At 37.0% G+C, this 20,229-nt stretch overlaps 1 protein-coding gene across 5 annotated transcripts in view; it reads right to left on the bottom strand.

Annotated features, from left to right (window-relative positions):
* The window catches only part of CACNA2D3 (calcium voltage-gated channel auxiliary subunit alpha2delta 3), a 385,680-nt gene that overhangs the window by 114,510 nt on the left and 250,941 nt on the right, over window positions 1–20,229 (bottom strand). For 4 of the 5 annotated variants that reach the window (XR_001523933.2, XM_015641179.3, XM_015641180.3 and 1 more), the window contains one exon: window positions 833–850. The exons of the other annotated variant lie outside the window; for it this stretch is intronic. Coding sequence is in view for 3 of the 4 variants with exons in the window: in XM_015641179.3 (XP_015496665.1) it covers window positions 833–850 (18 nt within the window). In the remaining variant the exon portion in view is untranslated. The remainder of the gene's footprint in view (window positions 1–832; window positions 851–20,229) is intronic. 5 annotated transcript variants of the gene reach the window in all.

Genomic DNA, 20,229 nt, shown 5'->3' with positions numbered 1-20,229 from the left:
TCTATCATCATCCATGAATGTTAATAACAGTGACATCAAACTAATTGCTGTGACATTTCTTATTGAAGGTGCTTTACCAAGAATAAGAATGACTTGGACAAGTGAGTGTTGCAATTGCCCAGCATATTCTATTCCTTTTTATCATTTTAATACTTTTTTTACCAAAACCACAAAACACCAGCTAGATTTTTTAGTTTCTGGAAGCCTTGATTATATTTGTGAGATACATAAGGACGATGCAACAGGCACCAAGCAATTCTTTGGCACACTGAGTGTGCTGTCCTGACGAGCTGTGCTGACTCTGGTAACACCATATCGATGCAGAAGTGGTTTAAAGGCAAGAGCACGTTGTATGAAAAGTGTGCAACCTGCTAGAGAAGTCAAATGCTGAATGTTCAGGGGTGTGTTGGTAGATACAGTGGGGAGCAGTGAAAGGGTACCAGCTATGCCATGGATTCTGCAGTCTCTACAACAGATCCAGAAATATTTCACATGGATTAATGGAGTGGGTTGGCTTTTTTTTTTTAATCCCTGCTATTATTTCAAATTGCTGATAAAATAGCCTCCCTGTCGTTTCCAAGTTGTTTCCAAGTTGTTATTTCCAAGCTACTGGACGCCTGGCATGTTGAAATAGCTCATATGTTTGAAGAGCTGCTCCCAGCAGGTACCTCAGCTGGGCTCAAAGCCAGGCTCCTTCCTGGGGCCGAGCTCGGAGCCCCCGTGACAGTGAAGTGTTTCACTGATCACCACCTGTACCGCACTCACACCACCATGGAAACGTGAAGCACTGGTGACTACTTGGAATGACTAGGATTTGATTAAAATATTTTACCTTTTGTGCCTGAGGGAGCTGGAAAACAACAAAACAGAACAAGTAATTATACATTAAATTAATTTGAACAGCTACTTTAGCTGCTGTATTAATAAAAGCATAATCATAATATAGAACAAAGTGTAAAGGAGAGAAACTAAAGGAACTAGGTTTACATTGCCAATTGATTCAACTTATTGAGGGCTGACTTTATGATTTGACAGCTTCTCTACAAGGTATCACAAAAGCACCATTTAATTTGTTAAATACTACCACACCAAAAAAGGGATTGTTTTCTCATCAGATATGGTATCACACCTGAACTGTGAAGTAGTTCCATCTTCCTGTACACAAATATAATTCAACATAAAGACAGTTTTAGTATTAAATGAAACAGACATTAGGAGGAGATTATCATATTAAAGTAGAAGGTTGCATCCTCCATAACAGAGGAAAGAAAACCAGAATGGGAATAGAAAGTTAGTAACTGCTTATGCAAACAGATTACAATACATGCATAATATACAATAATATATGCATAGAACAATACATTTCTGTGCTGTAAACACAAGTATGATTATATGTGCATATATGCAAATCAAATGCAAGTGTTTATGCATATATGCATATTTGTACCACACAAATGTTATCAGACAAGAGTAGCCATACCTGGTTGTGTGCACAGTATTTACTGTAAGCAACAACTCATGTATAAAGGCACTGAGAGCAGGCAGCAGACTCCATCATGTATAAAAGACATAATTTACCAAGAGCTGAAAGATGGGTTCTGTTTTCACTTCAGAAAAAAGAAAACCCATTGTAGTGGAGGAAGTCAGAAAACCAAACTGTTACAGGCACAATACAGTTTTCCCTTTTTCTGAATTCTTCTCCTCTTACTCCACACTTGTGGAGAAATTCACACACGTAGCACTTTAGCCTTGAGCTAAGTCCACCTCCTCAGAAAATTTCTTAGTCCAACTCAAATGTTTTCTTTAAAGGCATCATCTGAACACGGAAACGGGCAGGTGAATTGATGCCAAATGCAAAAAGACTTTCAAGATCTCTAGTGAGCTTTTGACTGACCTTTTGCCCTTCCTCTGAATGAAAACAAATAGAGAAAAAAAACAACACAAAACTTCAACACAGTCCTCTGTTAAAAGCTAATATCCACAAGGTATATATCATGAAAGAGCTGTCTCACATGATCTCTAATTCACAAATACTGGGAGCAAGCAGCCACAATTTCTCCATTTTCACAATGTAAAATGGTAACAAAATTAATGTCAGGAAGAATTGCTACAAGTAAAATTCTTTCATCCTTAAACTGCAGTGATCCAATATCACAATACAAACTATAATCACATTAAAGTATGGCCTATATGTATTTCAAAACAAGCCCTTTTAAAAAATTAAATTTCTACATTGAACACTATAAAAGGGTTGCTGCAGAAATTGCAGATATCTGTGAATTGTAAATACATGACCTAAATCCTGTATAACAGGTTAGAGCAGTTTAAAGCCTTTCTGAAAGTTTAACTAGTTAGCCTCTGCCTTGGTTAATTACCTTGACTCTGAGAAGTGGACACTTTTTCTTTTTTTCATTCAAACAAACAAGAGGAAAAAGTTGTAACTGTTTTTTTGTTTTTTTGGTTTTTTTAAAAATTTGCCAAATACAGTCAGGTCAAGTTTTGTCAAGTGAGTGAGTTACAGTCAGATGGATTGAAATGAGGATTTCATATTAATAACTACCACACAAACAAGATGCTTCACACTTTTGAATACAAAGTGACCCCTATTGCTTTCACTCAGATTATTTTCATGAGCACATAAATAAGCATTTACAAACTAGAGTTCTTTATTATCTGCTGGTGAATTCAGTTAATCAATCCAATTTATAACCTTTTCTAAAATCAAGAGTATTTCCATTCTCTGAAATATCAATAGTCACAACCCTGATTAAGAATAATAAAGTCAATAGATGAGAGCATCATGTTTTTCTGGGGCTGGAATTCTCAACACATTTCACCTAGGCTTAAAAATCCAGGTTCAAGGTCTTTCTTCAATAAAAAACAGTGGGGAGAAAAAAAAAAAAGCCTTTGTTCCCATCAGGTAAATTTTCATCCTATTGCTGATTTGAGACTTGGCTGATAGAACGTCCTATATGTCAGCAATTCAGTTTAATACTTGCTACAAGTTCCTCTGAAATAAACTGTGGAGTTTTGTCTGACATGACCCCTTCTGTGAGGCCATAGGAAACAAATAATTTTCCTAACAATAACAGTAATAGTCCTCTGGTCTGACCCTTTATTGAACAGAGTAAGAGCTGCCTGTCTGTGTGTAAAAGCCAGCAGGTGCCTCTGATGGGTGTGTTTGCTTCACACCCTGCCAAGAGGCAGCTTTAGAGCAAAGTGTGATCCTTCCCTGGCCCTCCAGCACTGCAGGTATTTCTATTTTACCTTCACCCCTGGTAAATTGTGCCCTTTGGGTGCTTTTATTCAGCTCCAGCCACACCAAAGTACCTCCTCTTCCTGCTTTCCTGTAGTGCCTCTTCTTCCCTCAGGTGCTTGTCCCTAAACAATACACATGATACAGATCTGTTTTACTTGCTCCGAGTTTGCCATCTGGGTAAAGCAGGTTTTGTTAAAATTATTGTGACTGGAGCTCAGGGAGGATCCCTGGCCATTTGCTGCCTCCTGGTTCATGGAGCTGTGGGTCAGGAGGAGCCAGCTGAAGGAAAATGGACCTTGCTGCACAAAGCTGCTGAGGAAGAGACCTTTGCTGTACTGCCAGGCACAGCAGAGACAGGAGCCTGCACACCTGTGAGCACCAGGGAAAACACAAGAGAATTTCCTGGTTTTCTGATTTAGAAAAAGCAGACTTAGGGATCTTGATGGAAATACACAGATTTTGCTGAAACTTAAAAAAAAATTCTTAGATGAAAGAGCAAGACTAAAGCAATGGAGCATTGCAAGAGCACAGGTAAAAAAGGAGTGGGATTTGTTTTCAAACTCCTTTTAACTAGAAAAAAAAAATCTTTACTAAAAACATTTTCTTACTCTATTTTGTATTGTAAAAAAAATTACTCTCAGAAAGTGGGGGCCCCCTGAGGTTCACAATATGCTTGATGTCAGTAAGACATGTTGAGAATTCCACGTCTAAATTCAGGTCAACTTGGGGTCCCGTCACACCATCTAACACAGAATAAATAACTGCAGGAGGTTTTTCAATACTGGTGTGCACACACTGGCATGCTTTCCACATTTGCAAATAATCTAGCATTGTTTTGAGCCCTTCATGGAAATGTGGTATTATCAGAAAAAGAAAAATTAGACACTACTAGCATGGTAAAAAAACACAAGACAGGCAAAGGGATACAACATTAAGGACTTTGCACAATTTTTTGGATCAGATACCTGTGACACCAACATGATTGAACCAAACAAAACTGCAGAGACCTGAAATACTGTCTTTAGAGCAGGAATGAGTCTAGACCACTAGTTCTCATAAGTACCTCGTAAAAGGCCATCTCCTTTCACCCTTATCAAAAGAAGTTTGTAAAGACTGATTTTGCAATTGATTTAATAATAATTGAAAAGAAAAAGGTTAAAATATTTTAGAGCTGTTTCAATAATTTATTCAAAACATTATGTAGCTGCATGCCCTAGATTTCCAAGAAACCAAGGCCAAAAGTTTTAAAGGAAAACACAGTAGAATTATAGACTTATTGTTCTGTTGGATCAGACTTCAACCTGATGCTTGTTTGAAGAACAGCAAAAAAAATCTTCTGCAAGAGTAAATTATACTCAGTAGTTTCTTACTATATCTAAAACCATGGGTTCTATTACTAATGAAACAAAAATAACATATATAATTATGATATCAACTTTCCATTTCTATTTTTCTAATGATTTAATGGAATTACTGTTATAAAAAGTATACTTTTGCAATTACTTATGTTTAAACACTGGAAAAAAATAGACTCTTATTTTACATTCACTGGCCTCATTTCCACAGTCCTTTTCTCCCGCCAAGCTTTTAAAAGTCACAGAAAAACAGCCCTACAGGCTTGATTGTTCCACAATCAGAAACAATACAAATCAACAAAAAGTAACTGCAAACATATCAGTAAATAATCAGCAAGTCTGGATATGGTTTTGATAATAAAGACATTTCTATAAATACTTTCTGAGCTGCACTAAATTTAACCTTAATGCCTTGCTAAATTTATGGTGTTTTTAATGTTGATGTTCGTCCCATCCATGTCACATACTGACTCTTTATTTGACATGGGATGTAGGGCTTAGAACTTCCACTTTTCAAAAAGACATTTTCAGGAAAGATATGAAGTGCTGTGGCAAACATGGAGAAATGCAAAACATTTCATACTTTGCTAGCAGGTTTCCTCAGCTCTTCCTATAAATAGCAAAAGCTTGGGAAAGAATAGAAATAATATTCTAATTCTCTATTTTAGAGCAGAAAATTTAAACTTTCTGCTTTAAAATCTACTTACTCAGTTGCTATAAGATACAGCATTTAAATATTATGATTTTGACAATTTCTCTTTTGCAATCTGTGCACTTATCCCCCCCATCTAAGTACTACAGGCATCATAGAAAATTATATGCACACACTGAGGAAGAAATAAAATTCAGCCTCCTACTGGGATGTTTCTGACATTAAGACTTCAGTATAAATATTAAAAGAGTGACATTAACCTGCAGCTTACTAGGCCAACATCTCTAAGAAAATGCACTTGATTTTTCAGGGGATTTAACACCAAATCCTTCATTGTTCACATAATTGTTTTACTGTGCTACCACATATTTTTCAGTAGCTACAGCATTTTAGTCAAGGATAGACTGTGCTCTGCATACAAAGCACACCCATCAGAGGAAATTTAAATGTTGCTATGGAGAAGAGAGTTATAAAACATAGATGAAAACTACAATTCTACTTCTCTTTAAAGAGAATTCCTATAGATGACAGAAAGGAAAGAATTTAGCTCCTGTGAAATATGAAAAAGAGAACACACAGGAGCTGTAAAGGCATTGGATTGGAATTAAGAAATAGTAAAATAAAAAGTTACATGGCTCCACTCTTTGAAGATTTGATACATTTTCTAAAATACATTAACTGCTTATTAATGCAAATGACTGAAAAGTTCCTAAAGCAGTCTATGAATCTTTTTATAAAATGAGAATCAGCACAAAAAGGATCTAAATATTCTCAACTTTTAAAACTGTTATTTAAATCATATCTGTCTGCATCTGCTCTCTGAGCTTCATGTGGAAATGAACAGACAAGAAATCCATACTCATATATTCTGTGAGTCTATGCATGTGACTCTTTCATTTGTATAAACTCACTGTTCTCTCTTTTTAATGAATGAAAAATATTTACAGAAAAGATTATACTTAAATTAAACCAAGTGATTACTTTAAACATGAGGTTTTGTTAGGAACTTTATTAATAAATATTTTTTATAGAATTCTACTAATTGTATGGACAAGCCACATGACTACAAATCAAAGCAGCAGAACCTGACATTCATGAGCATTCCACACACCATGACCAAAATTTTGGCCTCATGCTTGTGTGTTTAAAGGGAGCAAGTCTTATTTTCATTATTACACCAATAACTAAATACTCCTAAGATTGAAATATTTATCCATAGTCAATTCTGCTTATATATGCAAACATATATTCTGTACAAACATTATTATATTTATATCTTCCTATAGAAATTATTGATACAACTATTTTCTTGTCTGCTGTAGAGTAGGTCTATCCTTCCTAATTAAAAGCTGTACAAATATTCATTCATGGAATTGGAATAATTTTCTAAATATAGACAAGTCCAGGCAAAACTTAATATTTGTAACATAATGGTTGTTAGATACACATCACTGATACTAAAGGATTCAATTCACATTGAAGTTTGTATATCTAGTCTTTTTATCTCTTACAAAAAAAGAAAGGGAGGAAGAGAAGGAAGGAAAGAAGACAGGTGCATACACACACTCATTCATTTGTTCATCTCACATAAATGCTCTTCCACATTTGGGAAAAGGGCAGGTTCTTTGACAGTCCTCCTACAGACAAAAAATCATTTCTTGATCATAAATCCTCTTAGGAGCCAATCACACATCCTCTTTCTCTCATGGTAAAATCAACTCTGTCCTCAAAGCCGACCCAAGCAAAGCCTCACACAATATCTGTTAGAGTCAATGAGGATGCTGCAGTGAGTTTAGTGGGGTTTTGATCTTGCACTGTATTAAATCTTGCTCTACATATCATTGTAAGACCAACATCTAAAGATAACTCCTTTCTGAAGATAGATGAAAGTGTGTTTGATCTACTGAATGTGTAAAGCAAGCCAGAATGTCTCCTAAAAAATCAGATTTACTAATTGTGTTTGTGATTTTTAGCGTGTTACTCTGATTGTATTAAATGGGATTGTACTTCTAGAAGAGATGTGTGGCTCTGTAGTCTGTTTTGCAATCATCCAACACAGCCTAAGAAGGGAATGGCTGTAAGAACCTGTATAGCTGAATTATCCCAAACCATTGGTTTTCTCCATCTCTTTTCCACAAAGCAATACCATTTCTTCTGCATGTCCAGAAGCAGTGGAAGGTGTATCCAGACTCATTTTCCATTCCTCTGTCCCTCTCCCCTACTGTCACAAACAATCTGTGTCTTTAAGGGCTCTTAGAAACCTGAGACCATTTCTGCTTTGCTGTAGTGGGGATCACAACCTCACAGGAGTGAAGGTTTCTGCCATGACATAACTTTGGAATGAAGCACAATTCATACCAGTTTTACCTCATGGATCTTGCATTTAATGAAGAATCTTTCGCTGGCATTTGTGTGCAAACATTATCATTTCAGGTTCCCAGCATTTTGGACTAGGACCACAAAATGTGCAATAAAGAAACAGGTAGGAAGTTACTTATGTCAAGCAGTTTCCTGTAGAAGCAAATGTTTTCTTATTTGCAGAGGACACTATTTACAGGTATGGAGACAAGACTGACCCATTATGAAGTTCACAACTAATTTTGTGTCAAGGATTCAGGGTTAAGAATAAAAATATTTGTATTCTGAAAAAAAAACCTGCCCTGACATCAGAGGACTGACAGGACTTATTTGCAATATTTAATTCAAGATGATTTTGCTTTCGTTTTCTTCATTTAAGCTGCATTATTGTGGCAGTTGTTTTGGGGTTTTGTTTGTTTGTCCTGTTTGGTATTGGTTTTGTTTTTTTTTTTAATTTATGATGAAATCAATGAACTTGTAATTGAAAAAACAAGCTTCAGCTAATACCAGGACCAAACAAGGCACCTGCAAAACTACTGTGAAATGTTTAGCACACACCACTTGGGGAAAAATAGAAAAATAACTGATTGATTTCAAATGTCTGAAATTCAGCATACAAGAACATGACCAGAAAAATCAGGCATAGGGAAAAAAATCATCACTGAGAATCTCATCAGTAAGAGTGTGTAATTAATTTGTCTACTTTTGCTAACTAGAGGACTAAATTTATCTTGTAGGAAATTAATCTGGGCTGCAAAAGATTCTAGGAATATCAAAGTGAAGGAAATTGGAGTTGGGTTTGGAGGAGGGAAGGTTGTAATTAATGGGACTTTACTCTTTCTCTTACTTGCTTTAAGTCCTCCCAAATTTTAATTTTGAAATTGACTTCCTGATTCTAGAAGTTTGAGGCAAAGACTGGAATCAGTATAAGGCTCTAAGTTCTGGAACCAATTATCTTTTAGAATTAAAATACTGGACATTTTCAGAAGGAACAATCTGCTTAGCTGCCTAAAAAATACATTCAGAATAATTATTGTATTTTATTAGGGTTCTTTTCCTCCCCCACTGATTGCTTCTGAATGAGCAGAAATTTTTTACAGATTTTATATTCAGCTGGCACAAAACATCTTAAAGGCAATGTCAGTAAGCAATGGCCCAGAACTGCTCTGTGTGGAGCAGGAGGCTGGAGGGCAGAACAAGATAGACACCACACACTCATGAGATCATTTGAGCTGATAAACAACAAGAGATTATTTCAAAGGAAGAAAGGCTGCACAAAAATATTAGGATCATTTCATTTGCTGAGAAGAAGAAATCCACAGATATGGTAATAGATCAAGGGCACCAGAAACCAGCAGGAAAGGCAGCTTGTGCACAACAATTAACGGAGAAGCTTCAAACCTTTCAAAAAAACTTCATTCCCTTTCAAAGACAATCATCTTTTGTCTCGTTTATCAATTTGCCTGTGAAAGGGATAAGCACTGATGAGTCCATCCAAGACACATCTGAAAAAGTTCAGGTGAAACATAAAGAAAAAGAAGGAACAAATTATGTTCAAAAACAGTGCATAAAAATAGTACATGAATCCCAGGCACTGGGCTCAGGTAGATGTTTAAAAGTGCTGTTCTGCTTTGTCAGGGAAGAGGGATGCTCTCAGAAACCAGGAATAAATCTCCTTAAAAATTTTGTCCAGGTTTTGTATACAAAATTTGAGAATCAAATGCTCAGTGTGCATTTTGGAAATAAATTAACATTATGCTAAAATACTATGCTCTAATATCAAGATGACCACAGGTGGTTTCCAAATTAGCAACATGTGGTTTCAGGCTGACATGCCGGGCAAAGCAACTGATTTTATCAGCTAACAGAGATGTACAAGAGCAGAAGGCACGTTTAAGTCTCTAACTGTTAAAAGCATTATTTTTAAGCTCCTAATCTAAAAATATGTTCCTTTTTCTATAAATTTTTTCTATCATCTTTGGGGAGGTTGGTATTACACACGTGGTTAGTGCTGCCATCAGAAAGGACAAAATGACACCATCAATGCTGCATCCTGTTCACTGACTCTGCTTTGAGGACCAGGTTCTGTCTTCATACCCCCCTAAGAAGCCCAAGCTAATGCACCTCACCATTCTAGTGTCACATTGAGATTTTATAGCTTTATTGAAACAGCCATGGAGCATTTTATGGACTCTTCATACTGCAGGATGAATTCATCAGGTCCTAGAAAGGTTCAGTCACTCTGGAGAAAGAGCTACAGTTCTTTTGCTGTTGTATTTTGGAAGTTTTTTTGTTGTTACTCTGCAGATATTGAAAGTTCAAAGCTTCCCAAAGGCCCGTGTGACCTGATGGTCAGTACCTAAGGCTCTGATTTGTTGGAAGCTAACAAAGCTGACAGCATTTCTAGATGATCTAAGTTACATTCAACCATGCAGTTTTTCATTTTTTAATACACTGCACATGAAATCTAGATCAAGGAAACATTTTGGCCTAAGGTAAAGTTACCCATCACCTTCTCCTCTCTTCTGCTTTATTGCATTATCCAGCAGGTCATGAAAACCTTACCCCTCCTTCACTACAAGAACTCATAAAAAAAGGTCTCAAAATTCTTTCACCTGTCACAGAACTAGAGCTGTTTGCAGACACCAAGGTTGTTTTTAGGCATAGTAGAACCTAAAATAGAATAAATACCATCATCTTGTAGTACATGGCAACATTTTCATGAGCATAAACCCCCTGATTATTGCAAAATCAGATTTCACTATCTTCATTTTCTTAAACTAGATTATAAGACAAAAAGGACAAGGTGAAGGAGGTAAAGGCTAAACTTATTTTTTTACAGAGACAATTTGTTGTCCACTGTAACTCAAATTTCTGAGGTTTTATACAAAATGTTAGAATGCTCCCTCAGTCAACAGAAGTATAATCCCAGCACCTTAAACTAAGATTTATTATTATTTTTTTTTTTTTTAACTGACACAATGAATATTTGTTCTGGTTTACATCAGCATAACTCCAGGTTACATAAGACAGATACTACTGATTTACTAGAGAGTAAAATAAGGAAGAATGATAATCAATAAATGTAACCCATGTGGAATACAAGCATATAGCTGACTTAGGTAGTTTACTTCTACTTTTTGGACAGTTTTATGGAATAAACCTGTCAACATAGAAATCTGAGGCCTTTATTATTACTCAGAGTTCATTAGCTGCAAAAGAATAAAAAGACATTAGAAAGCTCTGTAATTTGTGCTGGTTTTTGGTATCAGTATACACTTTCTAATGTGTTTGCTGTTTAAGTATTTATGTGCCACTAAATAAAAGGTAGTGTAAAAAAAGAGAAAAATCCTATTCTGTAAAAGTTCTTAAATGCAATGGCCCTGTAGGGTTGTGACAACGCTTACTTGAGAGCCCTTGCACATTTTAATGATTTTCCTAGAAATAGCAAATATAAACTAGTATTTAGGGTGAATACATTTCCCTACACCCCAAAAACTGACATCAGGGCAGGTGAAACGGTTGTTATAAATTCCAGAGAAAATACTTATGAGTTCTAAACTTTCCCTTGATGGCACTGATGTTGCTGAAGATCATTTACCAATTGGATAGATCATCTTTAAACTATCCTTTCGTGAAAATCCCTGCTTGGAAAGATCTGATCTGACAAAATACAGCAGAGTAGACCAAGGCCAAACACCTTGCTGTCAAGCAGCAAAAACTTCAGTAAGAAACATCATTTAATTCCTTGTATATTTCTGAATAATTTCTCTGCAAATTACTAACTTTAAAGAAAATACTTGTCATAATGACTGTGATAAACATGAACTCCAACGTTTATGCTTATTGCACACATGACTGAGTTGTATGTGAAAACTCCTGATTATACAAAAAGAGCTATAAATAACTAAAGACTTCCATATCTGCAGAACAATAGACAAAAGAGAAAATTATTTCCTTTTATTCTCTGTTCTTCTCTTTTTTTGCACTGAATTCTGCCACTGCAGCAAAGCTCAAATAGTACCAATCATTTAATAAGCCTTTCTTATTATTGCAGGTTTTTACTCCAATAGTGCAGATAAATTACATTTCATCTTCACTGCCCTCTTCCTTCCAGAAAGTCAAGGAATGATAAATATGAGATCAAAGAATGGGATTTAGTACATTATACTAAATTCATTGCTTTCCTACATTATAATTTACCCTAAAAAATCTATTACATGAAAACTATAGACAGAAACACACTGGAAAAAGGTAATATATCTGACAAAATACCTACAATCTCCTTATAATTAACTCAACGTCACTCAGAGTAGAGGCAGTAAAATAAAAGATGGGCAGATATCAGTTGTGAATGTCATTAAGTAATTTCCACCAAGAATAAACCTGTTCTCCTAAATGCTGGATTCACCATAGCACATAGGGAATAAACAAATTCTTTCTCTAATTAGTGATTTGCCATCTTTGGATCTTATTTCTGTGCCACAACAAAACCAGAAAATTCCCTGTGAAACAAGGTGGAGATGCAAAGCATTTTTTGTCCTCTTGGTCGAAGGCACTGTAAGTCATTGGCAGATCCCAGCTGGAAGTGGTCCCAAGCTGCTCTATCTCCAGTGTGCAGGTGTCTGCAAATGGGACCAATACCCTTTTGGCATGAAAATGCCTGGTAATCAAATTCAACAGCAGAGCAATTCTTTGTAATTTGTACATAGTAACTGGTGGGAGAACATCCAGCAGGTGAAACCTACTGACATTTGTAATTCTATGGATTCTTATTCAAATACATCCAATCAGTTTTCATCTCAGGAAACAGTTTTCATTATTTATCAGCAGTTCTGGCTGACCAGAGGGGATCCAGTTGACTGCAAGTTACAAAACATTACACCTCTCTAGAGCAAGGGTCAATGAGGGAAAGCCTTTGAAGCTGTTTCCCACAGCATTCTCCTGGAGAAGTGGGCTGCTCATGGCTTGGACAAGTGCACTGTTTGCTGGGTAAAAAACTGGCTGGATGACTGGGCCCAGAGAGTGGTAATGGGGTTACATCCACCTGGCAGCTGGTCATCAGTGCTGTTCCCCTGGGATCAGTACTAGGGCCAGTCTTGTTTAATGTCTTTATCAGTGATACTGTGAGGGGATCGAGGGCACCCTCAGTAAATTTGCAGATGACTCCAAGCTGGGTGGGAGTGTTGATCTGCTGGAGGGTAGAAGGGCTCTGCAGAGAGGGCTGGATAGGGTGGATCAATGGGCCAAGATCAGTGGTGTGAGGTTCAACAAGGTAAAGGTGGATCCTGCCTTTGGGTCACAACCCCCTGCATCTCCAGACTGGGGCAGAGTGGCTGGAAAGCTGCCTGGCAGGAAAAGATCTGGGGGTGCTGCTTGACAGCAGCTGACCATGAGCCCAGGTGGCCAAGAAGGCCAGTGGCATCCTGGCTGTATCAGCAATGTGTGGCCAGCAGGACCAGGGCAGTGATTGTCCCCCTGCACTGGGCACTGTTGAAGCCACAGCTCAAATCCTGGGTTCAGATTTGGGCCCCTCAGTACACAAAAGACATTGAGGTGCTGGAGTGTGCCCAGAGAAGGGCACTGAAGCTGGGGAAGGGGCTGGAGCACAAGTCTCCTTGGCAGTAGCTGGGAGTGTTTAGCCTGGAGAAAAGGAGGATCAGGGGGGACCTTATGGCTCTTCAACACCTGAAAGGAGATTGCAGCCAGGTGGGGGTTGGCTCTTCTCCCATAAAAAGAGGAAGAAGCCTCAAGTTGTACCTGGGAAAGTTTATTTGGGATATTAGGAAAAATTTCTTCCTAACAGAATTCTATGAAATCAAGTTTAACCAAACACAAGCAATCACTCTGTGATTCTCGAGACCCAGACACTTGTGTGGGAAATCTATAGAACTGAACACTACCATTTGAAAGACCAGTAATCAATTTTTGCATTGACCTACCCTGTCTTACCATGTCCTTTCATTCTCTGCCCTTTCTAAGCAACTGGTGATTCCTACCTATTACTTTAAATGTAAATTATATGAGGAAGGAATTGGTATTTAATCCTGTAATCATCCATCATCTACTGCGGTAGGACTTTGGTGATTTATTAAAATTGGCAGGTCATGATAATAATATCAGCAGTGGTCAGTGGCAAAATTGGAGTCAGGGATATGAAGAAGAAAATACACATTAAAACAATCAGTACAACCCAAAAGCAAGAGTGACCTTAGGAAACAGTAAAAGCCAGCCTGGACATCACAGCATTCTGCAGGAAAGTGGAAAGAGAAGATAATTACATTGTACAAGAACAAGCTGATATGGTTATTGGGAAACAGTTATTTTTTTTTAAAGAATCATGATCAAGGATGACAATTTCTTCAAGTGTGATTTAGTTTAAACATCAGAACATGTAGTAAATGAAGATTTGGAAGGTTAGACAGGTGTCACAGCATTTAAACATGGTAAAGCAGACTTATTCTCATTGAAAGTATTATTTAAAATAAAAAACTAAATAGTAAAATAATCCTCTATCAAATACTGAGAATATTTCAAAAAGAGAGGAGACTTTACTTTGTTTAAAGCAATATTTCTGTAGGAACTAATCTGATTCAAAATTAGATATTTAATCTCTCTTTCATCCAGTGATAAAAGATGAGCAGAGACCAAGGTCATACTGAAGTTACCCCATCATATAAAATAATAAAGTATTAGAAAAGAGAATATTTTGGCAATATACAGCTAAAAGCCAAGATGTAACACTCCTGTGATTTCCTTTCAATGATTTAACATAATACTTGTCTCATTTGAACCACACAGGGAGCAGAGCTGCTTAGGACCCAGCTTTGCTGTGGCATTGCAGCTACTTGCTGATGTTGCAGGAAGATAAAAATAAGTTCTATATAAAAGCCTCCAAGTGCAAAGAACTGTAAAATGCATTTAAAGACATCAACTGCATATCTCAAACTTTGAGGAAGAACAATTTGCATTCTGCATTTCTCATGTAAATGTACCCTATGAAAAATAATTATAATAGTAATCCGATTCAATGGAAATAAAGTAGTGTAATATTTATAGTCTGTGCCAGAGTTATAATGACTGTGGGGCGAGAAGTGAAGTGTCTCAGCATGTTCCACATGTTTTTAACACTGTTTCTAAAGGCTCTGGAGGCTATTAAATTTAATGAACCCATCTGCTATGAAATAGAGGTCCAAACATAATCTGTTTTCTCAGTGCCATGTAATACAGATGGCATTCCATGTTCCGCATCCCCAGCAGGAAATTTTATGTTCCCATTTAAGTGCAGGACTCTTGGTTTTGGTTTTGATGTTTTAAACATCTTTTTGATGTATTACTTATAGCATTTTACAGTGTAAATACTATGTAGAGCAATACACATGAAAAGTGTTAATTCATTAAACTAATTATTGCTATTTCCTTACAACAGTTTTTTCTGTGACTTTGACAACTAGCAATTAGCTCTCTGTAGTAATACTCTTTGGTTAATGCAATCACTGGAAATTGCCCTAATACTGTAAGTTCCAGCATTAGCAGTGGAGGAAAACAAACATGTAATTTATCAAAAGAAGCAGTTTCCTTCAAAAAGCTTAAATATACATATTCTTGTGTACATAATGCATGCATAGGTGCTCCCTGTGATGAAACTTTACTTGTGTGTATTCTGTTTCCATGGAATAATCATTTTATTTTAAGTGTCCATATCCCCATTAGGTCCTTATGGGATTTATTTTCCTGTGCATGCCCCAAATTTGATTTCAGGGGTCCCAATTTGTGTGTTTTCTTGGGACACACTGCACTCAGAGTCTTGTCTTGGTGTGTGAATGCGGGATCTGAGCACAAATAGAAATGGCACAACATTCCCTGCACTGATGAACAGCCTGCTCCTGAGCAGGAGTAAATCAGATGTTCATTTCATAAAAAAACAACATTCATTGTTGTTTTCAATTGCATCTGAAAGACAATTGGAGTTCATGAATTTTATTCAGTTTAGAGGTTCATTCATTGACTATCTCCAGAACTCATTATGTTTTGACAGTTGACACAGATCTTACTGAATTTGAAACAGTTCATATGTTTCATGATAATTCATTTATTCTGGATCCAGCAGTAAAACAAACAGATTAGAACTGTTTGGGAGAAAATGAGAGTACTTAATTATAGCAACTGAAAAATTTGGGCCACAGAACTCATAAAAGCCTTGGCTCAAATGCATCCCTTTTTATGAGGCAGTCAGTGAAGATTTCCACAGACAGTACAGTAATCATCAGCATAAGGGGATATTGCACCTCCCTAGAAATGTGTGCATAACCTGTTTTTGCAGGTTTTTAAATGAGTGCACAAGCAGCTGCATTGATCAGCACTGTCAGTGGCTCCAGCACTGTCCCAGATCTACGAGGTCCCAGTGCAGACACATCAGACTGTCACTGCTGCAGCTTGGAGCTGCAATTGGGCTCCCGTGGAAGCTTCAAGGTGAAATGGGCAGAACTGTTGTACTTTAACAGGAAAATGAATCCAAACCAAAGTGCTGATACAAAGGCATTTCCTGGGCTGCTTTCGACTTTTCTCCCCTATCAGAGCCTTCAAAAGACCACTGAGATCTGTAGAAGATGAAGCAGAGCTTGAAGAACCTTATTTTATGAACAAGCCTACCTACCTGATGGAAGGTCTGATATCCATACATTAGATTTTTCTTTCCTAACCCAATTCACTCAAATGTCAAAGCAAGAAAAGGAAATTCCCATGGGAACCTCAGAGGCACTTGGAGGCGATGACATTCTCTGATAAAGAGCTGTAAATTCTTAGAGATTAAGAAATTCTGGCCACAAAGGGAAGGCTAGAGCATATAACCAAATCCAAAGTGGGACTGGAAAAGAAGCAACACAGATTTCTAGTTTGCAGTGTATTAAAAAAAATAAAATTACTGTGTGTAAATTTTCTTATCTCAGCTGCTGATTAATGGCACTTCCTGACATTAAACTCTGCAGTGATTACCAATATTTACTTACTTTAGATGCATGTGAATGTTCTGAACACACCAATGCATTTTAATGCCTACCAGTTCTGCAATCTAGAAGTTACTTTCTTGAAACAGAGGCCCAGGGAACCTTTTTACTGTTACAGAAATGCTAAGTATACCCACTTATAATAATAGCACAATTAACTAGTGCCACCAAAAGTATTTGAAGATATCTCTGGGAATAGAAGCTAGTGGAAATGGGGTGCTATTTTATCTTTGTTACTTCATAAAAGCTCTTCTGTGAATTGAACACAAAGTAAACTGTGTAAGTGGAAGAAGCACTAAACAGCATTTTAATACCTCACCAGAAAGTCCTGGATAGAAGAATATTCCTAGTGTAGCAGCTTTCAGTCTGGAGAACCTTCTCTTATAACTCTGTCTATATCTATATCTATATCTATATCATCTATATCTATATATAGCTATATAGATATAGATATATAGATATAGACATAGATATAGATATAAATTATATAGATATAGATATATAGATATAGATATATATAGCCTCTGTAATTGGGTCATAATCCCCCTCTGTCAGAAGAACTGTATGCTAGAATTTAAATTTTCACACAATAAATATTTGGATTCTGATGTGACAGTTGAGAGGCAAGAGCTTCCTATAATTGCTGCAACATTTCTGCAAAGAATTTGGATCAGAGTAAAAAGTATGCCCGCAGAATACTTGATTTTTTTTAAGAATGAAGATGAATAAACTGATTTTTTTTTTACCATATACGTAATAATGTAATTGTAACACCCATCAAAAGTATTTTAAAAATCATTACTAAAGGCTTTACGTCAGTGAAACTATCTCAATTTACTGCCCATAAAGAGAAATAAGGTTTCTCATTGCCTGCCTAGGACAGCATCAGTCTCTTGATCAGGAAATACTTTCAAATATTACCTCCTTGAAAAGAGGAAAGAAATGAAGAAAATATATTTATATTTACAAATATGCATACACACAGCAGAAACTGTAGAATTGAACTAAAAGCCATAATAGAATGTATGTCTGTGATAATGTGGGGATAATGAAAATGAAGAATCAACACATGGTACTATAACACAAGGAAATTACAAGGAGCAAAAGCACTCACCATTCACATTATGATGAGCCATGACCTGTAATGACTCAGAGTACTGCTGTTTTAAATGAACTCTTAAATTCTGGAGCACCAGACAGTCTTCTCAAAAATATTCAGTGAAACAATAATTTGCTCTTTTTAAGCAAAGAACTCCTCTGATTGGAAACTGAATAGAGATGATGTGGTAGTTTGCCTCAATCTGCTCACAGCTGGAGACCAACAGCCTGGAGATGAACTCAACGGTACATTAGATCCAGAGGATATATTCAGGTACACTTATGAGGAGCAAATTCCACCAGGAAGAGTTAAGAAAGTCCAAGTAGGTCAAATTGGACACCCCAATAAACAAATTCTCAATCACAAACTTTTAAACAGTAGGAACTCAGGGGTCAGACCACTCTTTTTTTATTTGCTGCAGGAAAAAAAAAGATATATTTCATCACATTCCAAATGTGACCATAAGAATGAGTTAAAGGCTTCTGTAGTCTACAGATGATTATCCACAATACCAAGAGATGACCTTTCTGTATTTCTGCACTTGAATATCCTGATGCCATATTTCTTTTCCTTCCAAAATATTCACTTTCACTGACTTGCTATAGATGCATGCTTAAAAGTCATTGACTTTTCACAGAAATCCATAGATCCAACAAAGCTCACCCACTTGTACTGTGTATCAAACTGCTGAGTAGAGAAGTACAGATGGAAAAGAGAACAATTCTAAGGAAAGGTGTGATCTGGAACCATAGGACTCTGAACCAGGAGACAGAGGCTGGCTGGTACATATCACAAACTGCAATTCCAACATTTTAGCCTGAAGATATTGGCAGCACTTAACCTACTGGGCTGTTACAGACTAGCATTCCCAATTCTGAATTCTCCTATTCTGATGCTGATTTTAGAATTAGCCCATGATAATCCTCTAAAGACTGTTTTGTGAGTACCAAAACCAAGTACAATCAGTTCAGTTCCCCACAGACCTAAATTCAAATGTTTTCAGAAATCTGTTGTTTCTCCAGGAGCCAGTAACATGTCTTAAAACTGCATCACTCCTATGTCAAAAGTCCTGGTTTTGAAAGAAATGAGGCTTTACACAGTGATGATCACCTTTCCAACATGAAATCCTGGATTTAAAGGAAATAAACACAAATGATTTTCTGATGAAGGGTAACTAAAAATGACTGTAGAAGCTGACTGGAAAGACAGGAAACACTGGGAAGAGAAAAAGTCTAGGGACAGGGAAAAGGGAAGCAAGGAGTCACCAGAGAGGCCTTGGCTCAGTTGCTTTACATCAGCTATCAATCCTGACAGTGCCAAAGGACACAGCCCTGACATATACAGAAGTTGTTCCATGTCATGCTTTCTGCATATGACCTCTTGCCAGAGAATTCTAGTTCTATAAATGTCATATTTTTTTCTGATAGTATGTGAAGCTCCTCAGGAGTGCCAAAGTCATGTTGAAGACGCAGCTGTATGAACATTTTGCAGACATCCTTTTACAGGAAAGGTGAACAGACACAGGAATTAGATGCTTTGTTTTAGTAGCAAAATTCTTCTGGGAATATTCCTAAATGGTATCAAACACTTAAATGAACTAACTTCTGGCTTTCACAGATGACTTTGTCCTGCACAAATACTGGATGAGAACTGTCTGGGGTGACAGGGGAAGTATTTTGTAGCCTAAGGTTATTATTACTTTCCAGCTTCTTTCTGTCTGCATCCTAGGATGTTCCAGCCTAATGTTGCTTGCTCAGAAACAGCTGGCCAATTAGCTCTGCTGTTTGGTGAGAAGGGTACAGAAAAGTATATTCCATGCTGTTAGGGCACAGTGACACTGAGTGCAACCATGCAAATGTAGCCCTGGGAATCTAACCCTGGCTGTTCAGACACTGCTGGGTGATAAGGACATTTCACTATCTGGAAATACACTATTTTGAACCAGGACAGGTCCAAGCAGCAGCCACAAAAAACTGTTGGTGAAAATCAACAAGTTATGGGATGGAGAGGATTATTTTAACAGCACTTCCAATGTCAAAGCACTAGAGATGGCCAGGGAATCTGTCTCTTAAAATAGCACTCAGGCAGCTTTAGCTATGGCAGCAGCAAGTTTGATTTGGTGAAAGGTTCCCTTCATTCCTGTTTTCAAGATTTGTATGTGACTACCCTAATTTATCCTGTTCCTTTGCCTGTTTGGGGCTTTTAGTTAGTTAGCTAGTTTGTTTTTTGGGTTTTTTTTTTTGGTTGGTTGGTTGGGGTTTTTTTTGTATGGGAAGAATGATGGAGGAAGGAAAAAGGCAGTTTGCAGCTAAGCAGAGAATGGTATTTTATTTTTCAATCTTTTCTTACAGAATCCAACCCATCATGGTCCTGAATGGAGCTTTCATACACTTAAATTTTATGTGTGCATATATGTACCTGAGTGCATGTGTGTGTGTATATATATATGTGTGTGTGTGTGTGTGTGTGTTCTCACAGTGACATTGATTAGTTTAGTCAAG

The sequence above is a fragment of the Parus major genome, chromosome 12 (assembly GCF_001522545.3).
Source record: "Parus major isolate Abel chromosome 12, Parus_major1.1, whole genome shotgun sequence".
NCBI classification, from domain to species: Eukaryota; Metazoa; Chordata; class Aves; order Passeriformes; family Paridae; genus Parus; species Parus major.
The sequence above is the reverse complement of the archived record's forward strand: the minus strand, read 5'-3'. Positions and strand labels throughout refer to the sequence as shown.